Source organism: Montipora capricornis, chromosome 5, assembly GCF_036669925.1.
Source record: "Montipora capricornis isolate CH-2021 chromosome 5, ASM3666992v2, whole genome shotgun sequence".
NCBI classification, from domain to species: domain Eukaryota; kingdom Metazoa; phylum Cnidaria; class Anthozoa; order Scleractinia; family Acroporidae; genus Montipora; species Montipora capricornis.
Window position 1 is genome coordinate 5,579,894 of NC_090887.1, and position 10,000 is coordinate 5,589,893.

Here is a 10,000-nt window from a genome sequence, read left to right on the forward strand (position 1 = left end):
AAACTTGTGTGTACGTTTCGGTTGAAATACTATAACCTTCTGAAGCATGAATGACGTACGAATGTAAATGAGTGCTTTATAAGAGCCGCGGTTTCCAGTTCACAAACTTCCCCCAAATCACTTAATGTGCCACTTCTTCAGACAGCGATGCCTCAACTCAAGCAATAGACTTTTTTGCAGATACCGCAGCCCTTTTGATTTCTATTGTTACAAATAGCTATTATGGGATGCCCAGGGGGCAAATACATATTCAAAATACGAAATCCACCAGAAGTTCGACTGACAAATGGACAAAACCCTAGTACCAAGATTATATACTTCGTATTGCAAACTTCTGTAATACTGTTTGCAATATCTTCTCAAAAATAATCATTTCTAGCAACACCAAACGTCAAAAACAACTGTTGAACTTCGTACGAAACACTTGAAAGTACTGGTGAAATGAAACTGATGATGAAATTTTACCTGTGTTTGCACAATTTCTCTGAACTTTGAAAGTCAATTTCTCTCGTTCCCATGGAAATTGTTTCATATCTTTAGCTTAAAGAAAAGGTAAAAAGGACTGTAAAATACTTAACATTATTCTGGTACCAGATTTTTGTCCTCTAAAAACTGAAATTGCTCGATTTTCTATCGGATTTCGTCTTAACAGTTAATATTTGCCTCCTGAGAATCCCATAATGTCTTTCGAAACTATAGAAGTCAAAATGGCCACTGTATCTACAAAAAGGTCTGTACTAAAAAATATTTCGAAAGCAAGTTTTGAAAACGAATAATTCAACTCCAATTATTGAAGTACAAGAACATTCACAGGAGCATAAGAACATGATCACTGTGTGATGCTTTAAATTAACCAAAAAAGTTATGTGTACAAAGTTAAAGAATACTGTATAATACATATTTATATTTTTAAATCAGAAGCATCGGCAATGGGAGGCATTAGTGAATTGACGGGTCAATAAGACTAAAATGATAAGCCTTACAATAATCATTTTCAAGAATTGACCTCTTTCAATAGCTTATACGTTTTGTTTTCCCATCTCAGACCACGTGATTTTCTCAAGGGAATTCTCCTTTTGTTCTTTTCATAAGTTGTTCATACAAAAGCATGTGCATAAGATGAAAGAAACTGTTCTCTAACTATTGTCTCATCACATGGTCTGAAATGGAAAAACAAAATGAACAAGCTCAGGGGTTTCAATAACTGTTTTGAAGTAGATGCCTGGGCTAATCAATGTAAGCGGCAGCCACTCTTGTCTTTTACAAGGGTTTGAGTGAAATTAATCAAGGCAGAGTAGCTGCGGTGACAGGAAATTTTCTGACAAACAGACGGCGGTATACCGCCAGTGACCGGCTTCTAATGAAAACCCTGCAAGCTAAACAGGGGCACCCAACGATAATCTTGAGTGAAATATGTGTTCGAGAGAGTCAAACTGTTTTAACAATTTCGGTTTTACGTTGCAAACAGCTATAGGTTTCTTTACTAAACGATCACCTAAAAGATTCGGCAGCCAGGGAAAAGTAGTCCCTTACGTTTTCCGAAGGGTATGTTTGTAATTTTTGGCTCTTAATTAAAAAGGTCACCTAGCAGTTTCGGATGAGCAATTGGTTCCCTGGAAGGTAACGTTCAGCTAGCAATTTCTGAAATGTAGATTTCATTCCCTAAAATTTTCGGACACTTCAATTTTCAGCTTAGATATCCGAACAGATCAAATTCTTCTAGGTGACAAAAACATTTCTCCGGACAGTAGGCCTTTCCCGATAAAGGTAGTAAACTGGTATTTATGCTCCTGGCAATTCTTGTTTTACGCCAATTATTTTTTGATTCTCAAAATACTGCATGCGTATACAAACTCGGGCATCGTGTGTGCTTATCTGCCTTATCATCAACTGAATAAAGCAAAAAGAGGTTAATGGCCCATTTCGACTAACCTGCGATCTAACCTGCGATCAGGCCCATTTTTAGTTTCGCCCATATGTTCTCTTATGTCGTCGCTCGCTAAAATTGGGCCTGACCAAAAGTCTCTCAAGAATTCCGGACGGTCGGCCAAATTTTGGCCGACCAAACTCGTGATCTGATTGGCTGTTGAAACGCCGGAAGTAAAAAATGCCATCGTGATTGCGCGGAGCTCTCGCGAAGTCCTCGAGACTAATCCGCCATAAGTGTACGAAAAAATTTGCACCCTTTTGTTCTTACAATGCCGTGGACGGTGCAACTTGATTTTATTTGTATAAATGGAGATATGCCATCTGAAACATCTCATAACTTGTCCAGAATCGGGTTTGAATCTCTGGAACGAGTGAAATTAGCGATTCCGTTGTCGAGCTCTGTGGCCATGGGGTTGAAAGTACTTTGGCACAAACTTCCCTGATGTTTTGAAAGCTAAATAGCTGGTTCTTTCGAATGGCAATGAAAGCCGATGCATGTTGGTTTCCTGGATGAGACAAGGGACATATATATCAACAGGAGGAGATGCTGATAAAATCGCAAGTTACACGAATGCATGTTTTGAATATCTGTGTATCAAACGGCGCGCTTTATTTATTTACTGTACACGACACGGTTTGTTTGCACATTTCATAATATTTCCAGTTGATTTAACTTTAAACTCGCACTCCAGAAACTAAAATGGCATGTTTCCAGAGAGATCAATTGTACAACAATAAAAGAAACTTTGCGAGTCCATCTTTAATACTGTTCCGTACTCCATCAAAAAATTAACAGCCAAACTTAACATGATTTTACTGCGCGCAATTCTAGAAATACACTGCAACTGAAGATATTACCCGAAAAAATCACCAAAGAAACCTTCATGGGCAAACACGTTAAAGGAATAATGTATTTCTCTTTTTTTTTTAAAAATCTATTGCCAAACCGTCCAACGACAAATTGCTAGGTTATCTCAATTACAAATTAAGATGTCAAGCTTAAAAGATTGCATATTCAGTGAAGTTCGGAGGGAGAATTACACCGGCCTTTGCCGCAATATAGTCGTCGAAAACATTCCCCATGCTTTAAATGTGTTTTTCTCAAATTAAAGCCAACGGTAACTTTCGAATTCGTTTCCTCCCACGGTAATTAACTCTGGTCAAAACAAAATTGCGTGAATCTGCCGTCCACGCGTGTATTGGTGTAATGGAAGTAAATTTGATTGGCCGATGAAGGCCATGTCAATCAATCAAAAAAAGTGGGCGGAAGGAATTTCGAAGAGGAATTTGGTCAGGCTCTATTTTTCGTTTCGCCAACTCCACATTACGTTCCACGCGAAACTAAAATAGAGCCTGATCGCAGGTTTTCGTTTCGCCAACTCCACATTACGTTCCACGCGAAACTAAAATAGAGCCTGATCGCAGGTTACCTGCGATCAGGCCCATTTTTAGCTTCGCCCATATGTTCTCTTATGTCGTCGCTCGCTAAAATTGGGCCTGACCGAGTCTCTGAAGAATTCCCGACGGTCGGCCAAATTTTGGCCGACCAAACTCGTGGTCTGATTGGCTGTTGAAACGCCGGAAGTGAAAATGCCATCGTGATTGCGCGGAGCTCTCGCGAAGTCCTCGAGACTAATCCGCCATAAGTGTACAAAAAAATTTGCTCCCTTTTGTTCTTACAATGCCGTGGACGGTGCAACTTGATTGTATTTGTATCAATGGAGATATGCCATCTGAAACATCTCATAACTTGTCCAGAATCGGGTTTTAATCTCTGGAACGAGTGAAATTAGCGATTCCGTTGTCGAGCTCTGTGGCCATATGGTTGAAAGTACTTTGGCACAAACTTCCCTGATGTTTTGAAAGCTAAATAGCTGGTTCTTTCATATGGCAATGAAAGCCGATGCATATTGGTTTCCTAGATGAGACAAGGGACATATATATCAACAGGAGGAGATGCCGATAAAATCGCAAGTTACACGATTGCATGTTTTGAATATCTGTGTATCAAACGGCTTTATTTATTTACTGTACATGACACGGTTTGTTTGCACACTTCATAATATTTCCAGTTGATTTAACTTAAAACTCGCACTCCAGAAACTAAAATGGCATGTTTCCAGAGAGATCAATTGTAGAACAATAAAAGAAACTTTGCGAGTGCATCTTACTGTTCGTACTCCATCAAAAAATTAACAGCCAAACTTATCATGATTTTACTGCGCGCAATTCTAGAAATACACTGCAATTGAAGATATTACCCGAAAAAATCACCAAAGAAACCTTCATGGGCAAACACGTTAAAGGAATAATGTATTTCTCTTTTTTTTTTCTTTAAAAATCTATTGCCAAACCGTCCAACGACAAAATGCTAGGTTATCTCAATTACAAATTAAGATGTCAAGCTTAAGTAGGATGCATATTCAGTTAAGTTCGGAGGGAGAATTACACCGGCCTTTGCCGCAATATAGCGGTAGAAAACATTCCCCATGCCAGGAGCCCATCCTCTCCTGCCCATGCTTTATTTGTTTTTCTCAAATTAAAGCCAACGGTAACTTTCGAATTCGTTTATAATATTCTTCCCACGGTAATTAACTCTGGTCAAAACAAAATAGCGTGAATCTGCCGTCCACGCGTGTATTGGTGTAATGGAAGTAAATTTGATTGGCCGATGAAGGACATGTCAATCAATCAAAAAAAGTGGGCGGAAGGAATTTCGAAGAGGAATTTGGTCAGGCTCCATTTTTCGTTTCGCCAACTCCACATTACGTACCACGCGAAACTAAAATAGAGCCTGATCGCAGGTTAAATTTGGTCAGGCTCTATTTTTCGTTTCGCCAACTCCACATTACGTACCACGCGAAACTAAAATAGAGCCTGATCGCAGGTTACATTTCGACTTACGGTTTGTCTCGGTTTCGAAGTCAGTCTTGGTGCTGAATTTGAATAAGAACACGGGTATTTAGGAACTTCCGGCTATGGTTGCCGAAATGTAGCAAAATTCGATAAAAATTATTTTCATTCGATAAAAATATATTTGCATTCGATACAAATATTTTCATTCGATAAGAATATTTTCATTCGATAAGAATATTTTAAAATATACTTTCATTTGATAATTTTTTTTTTTAGTGCGATAAAAATAAATTTCATTTGTTATAATGTTTTCATTCGATAAAATATGTTTCCCATTCAATGGAATAAATTTTCATTCGGTAGAAATATCTTCATTCGATAAAAAATATATTTTCATTCGATAAAAAATATATTTTTTATCGAATGAAAATATTCCATTGAATGGAAACATATTTTATCGAATGAAAACATGACAAATGAAATTTATTTTTATCGCACTAAAAAAAAAAATTTATCAAATGAAAATATATTTTATCGAATGGAAAAATATATTTCATCGACTAAAAATATATTTTTTATCGAATGAAAATATTTTTATCGAATGAAAATATTTGTATCGAATGCAAATATATTTTTATCGAATGAAAATAATTTTTATCGAATGCAAATATATTTTTATCGAATGAAAATATATTTAGTTCGTCATCTCGAAATCGAAAAGACACGAGTTGTGCAGATCGGCTTTGTGCGGTTTAAGGAGACCAAACCTTCGTCATGTCGTCAGATGTATTCGCTGAACCGATGCTCGATACAAAGGAATATTTGGAGGAATACAAAAAGCAGCTGATTGAGCTTGACAAGAAAGGATTGTTGCCTAAGCTAGACTTGAAGCTGAAGTATAAAGTTTACTCAATTCGCGGAAGCGGCTTTGGAGCACACAAATCCATTGTTCTTACCTCGGATGACGAGCATTTTGTCTCTGTAGAGCTTGGTTTCATCACAGTAGACGGTAAAAAGCATATCTACCCAGTGACGAGAGAAATTAAGAAGTCTCTGAAGGCCAAGATGGAACTCCTCGGAGAGATCGAAGCCACGGGCCAGGAATTAAGCGGTAAAGCAGTCGCGGTGATGAAGCAATTTGGAAGCTATTTCAAGTTCTGCAAAAACTGCCAGGACTTCTGCAACATGTACACCGAAGCCATAGGATTGAAAGGTGCCCAGAAGCTGACTGATGGAGATAAAGCGAAAATATTGTTGTTACTCGCCGGCATCATTTCATTTCTCTTCGCCGTTACGCGTTGAAGTACTCGTATTGTCGTATTTTCCGTTTTTCAAACAGAAGTACTCAATGTTTCTTACTCCGTTTCGTTTATATTGACCTTCACATTGTGCCCGTAACATTTATTTGTGTTATGCTTTACTCTTCACCACGACTAAGGAACCAATTCAAAGTGAAACCGAAAAAGATGGATCAAGGAGAAACATAATGTACATTTAATTGTCTTAAATTGAATTGTTCGAGAATAACCATGGTAGTTTGAGAGTAGAGTTGTATTTTGTAGTGGTATTGTAATAAATGTGTCAGTCAACACACTTTCTCATGGCTTTCTCCTCAGTGAATTGTGAACTGGTCTTCCTCCATTTCGCAAGATTCGCCCCCTTCTCTATGGCAAGCCGGCTCGCTTTTCGCGGCTTCGCACCGCACCGCAGCACACAGCAGGCTCCCAGGCTACTTGTACACAGACCACAGCTATATTTGACGTGTTTCTTGGTTAAATTTTGGATTAACAGGGCACAAGTGCAGAATACGCGGCCACTTATTTGCATCTCGCTGAATAAGAATAGCGACCACTGTTATATTTCTTTAAGCCAGAAGCCACACTGTTTAAATGAAGTGGCCGGCGGGTATCAGTTCAGAACTGCTCCGTTTAAGGCAAATTTGCGATCTTAGTCCCGGGAACTCTTCCGGATTGGAATATTCACAACCTGGATTCCCTGCAGTCTTAGACGATATAGACTAGTTAACGGATATTTTATTAGCGAACACCAGTTTTGGGAAAGGTAAAAATGTATTGAGCTATATCAGGGCTTATTACTCGGGCCCGTGAGGGCACCGAGTTATAAAACATGTTAGATTTCAGTCTTTCTCACTCGGAATGTATTCCGAGTTTTGATCTGGGTAGCATTTATTTTTCTGTGCTGCACAATGCACAATAGAATTAGGAAGCGAGTAGTATAGAAGATTGCGGTACGAGCGCAGTTTGAAAACTGCGCTCATATCAAGCCATCTTCATATACTACTGGTTTTATATTCCGGTCTCATATTATTGTCATCTATTTTTGGAAAACTATATGTTATCATTTTTTGGTATAACGATATGGGTTTTTAACATGATATGAGGGGCATCATTCAAGTAGCTTCTCGGCAGCGCAAAAAAAGGCCAAGCGTTAAACATGAAAGGGTCGATGGGAAGAGCCGTAGAAAAACGACTCTTAGCGAAGCCAAGCTAGGCTTTTCAAGCGATGAAGACCCCCTATATTCTCAGTGTATGTTATGGTTTTTATTCTGGTTGCATATAGAGGTTTTACATGGAATCAGTTTTTGGTAAAACTATATGTTATCATTTGTCGAGCATATTACTTACTGTATGTTTTGGTCTTTTCACGTGGCTTTATTAATATGAAACAAAGCGAAGACATTTATAAACCAATTCTGAACACTTCTCTTTTTGCAAAATAGCTACGTGTTCAGATAATTGAGGTTTGTTATGGTTTTTTGTGATGGTTTCATATAATATGTTTTGTTTTTTAATTGAAGTGCGTTTGAATATTCACATTTTCGGAAATAAAGTAGGGGGTTCCCCATGAAAATTATGTCATAAATACATACTAATAAGACAATTTTGTCAGTAAAGTTTGTGAATAAAGTTTGTCATCCAGATTGAAGTGCGTTTAAGGTGGCTTCATATATATTTTCCTGACCAGGTGCAACCTGGTACTAGAAAGTAAACAAACATGGCCTCCCAAGTTTAGAAATTCTTGAAAGAGAGTTTCTAAACTTGGAACCTAAATTATTGACAGCAGTAAGCTAGCCTCTTCTGGTGTTTTTGTTTTTTGTTTTTTTGTTTTGGTAAGAATTGTAAGCAGTGCAAGCGAACTAATACTAATTATGTTGTATAGTAGGTGCAAGTATTAGTATTGTTAGTGATGTAAGTATGGTACGGTATTAAATAAAATTTTAAAAAAAATTAAAAATTTAAAAAGTTCAGAAACTCTTTTTACTGGGTTGCCATATGGGAATCCAGTCGAAAAACGAGTAGAATTTCTCCCTTTTTTTTCCCGTGTCGGAAAATGGAAACCTGTCACCCCCCTGCGAATACGAATTTATTAAGTGAATTAAATAGGTGAACGGTTGACCAGCCGTGCCAAAATTCGAAGTTTTTGAAAATTTGAATATTTTTCGCTGTTTCTAAGCAATGGATGCTCGCTGGACCTTGAAACTTGGTGAAGGATAAGTAAATTTATCCGTGTGGCCATCGCCGGAGTTTGAGCGTGACTGATGCCGGAGAAGTGTGATTTTATCGGCGAGAAGTGAGGTAAGGCAGAAATTACTTTCCAGCCTTTCCTTTATTTAGGTACAAGTGACAACCCGGAAATTTGAGAAGTCACTTAAACCGCATTCAATCAGGCAAATAAACACACAAAAAGTGAGAAATTCACCACGAAAATAAAATACGGCATTTTTAGTCTGAACTTTTGCAGGTACGGTAAATATCTTTTTCAGTTTGTTATCGAGATTCCCGTACAAATCCTTATAATTTTTTACTTGCTTCAGTTTTTGTCGTTATTCTCCTGTACTGTTATTTTCGAGTGTTCGGCATCTTTCCTTCATTTATGGTGGAAATTAGTTTAAAAATATGGAACATACGGAAGCTACGAAAGGGACATCTTTGTTTGTTTTTCGAAATTAAGAGAATTTCCGACTGAAATTGGAGTGTTTGCAGGGGTACTCCTAGAGACACTGAAGTCTCGCTGGGCTTCACATTTTAAAACCACATCTTACTGCTTACTTCGTAAAAACCTTCTCCGCAATCCAATTAAAACGAAAGAAAACATAGCCACAGTTCCACGATGGTCGTCACGCAACGGTCTCATTTGCTTCTTTCGAAAAATTGTTGTCAATGCTGTTGTGTTTTTTATTGTGAAAATGGAATCGATCAATTGACGTCCAAATATAATTGGCTGACAAGTTCCCATGCGACTCTGACTTTACTACAAACCGTTTATAGTAAAGTCAGACAACAACATTAACAACAACACGAACAAACAAGCAAATGAGAACGTTGCGTGACTACGTGACGATCATCGTGTAATTGTCATAAAATGCTTGCGCAAATTCATTACAAAATCAAAAGAATACATACTGGAGGAAGTAAACATTACATTGCGATGTTAAAACTGTCTTTGGCAGTTGGCGTATATTCCATCAACTTCAATTTCAGCAATTTCGGAAATTCTCTTAATTTCGAAAAAACAAACTCCGATTTTCGGAAAGACAAAGCCAGGTGCTCGCAAAAACCAATAGAACACAAAAAAATAGGCACGCAATGTGTACGTGTGGTAACGCAGTAACACAGCGCTGTACAACTGTCAACTGAGCTACGTTTTGTTTTCCAGGAGATTCAAGTCATCTTTGCGTAATATGTAGCGCTAATAGTACAAGATATTGTTTTGGTGACCTCAAAATAAAGGTATTGGTGACCTCAAAATATAGGTATTGCCGTCAAAAACATAGGATCGAAAATTCTATTTGAACGCTTAAAAATGCGAACCAAGCCAGGTACAGATTTTGTTAGCCTGCTTTATGCGAAACAAATAATGATGCAAAAGTAAATAAATATTGATACAAAGTTTTAAGGAAAACTGGTCTTTCTAAAGACTGTTTTCATGAAGTGTCATGACGTTTTCATGAAGTGTCGATCGAGAATAAAATATTTTGCCATCAGCAACAAAATTTGCGACATGAAAACAACTTAAATTTGGAACCGAGAATATAAAAAGTTACCTTCAGCGAAAAACATTTTGGGAGATTTTTGCTACGTTTAAGTTTTCTATTGTACTTTTGGCTGCACAAGTAAATCGCAAAATCGACAGTGACATCGAATTTAGCGGGCGCCGGGATCAAGTTACCTTGCATGTTTACTCGCGAAACAAA

The 10,000-nt window shown here is 37.7% G+C and overlaps 1 protein-coding gene across 1 annotated transcript; it reads left to right on the plus strand.

Moving 5' to 3' along the window:
- Positions 1-5,403: 5,403 nt before the first annotated feature.
- Positions 5,404-6,378, plus strand: LOC138049242 (uncharacterized). The gene has a single exon (XM_068895422.1). It carries the CDS (start codon positions 5,560-5,562, stop codon positions 6,085-6,087), a length of 528 nt encoding a protein of 175 aa, XP_068751523.1. The 5' UTR covers positions 5,404-5,559; the 3' UTR covers positions 6,088-6,378.
- Positions 6,379-10,000: the final 3,622 nt, after the last annotated feature.

Excerpts from the sequence above, each read along its gene's own strand:
- LOC138049242 (XM_068895422.1), top strand. The coding sequence starts at position 5,560 with ATGTCGTCAGATGTATTCGCTGAACCGATGCTCGATACAAAGGAATAT.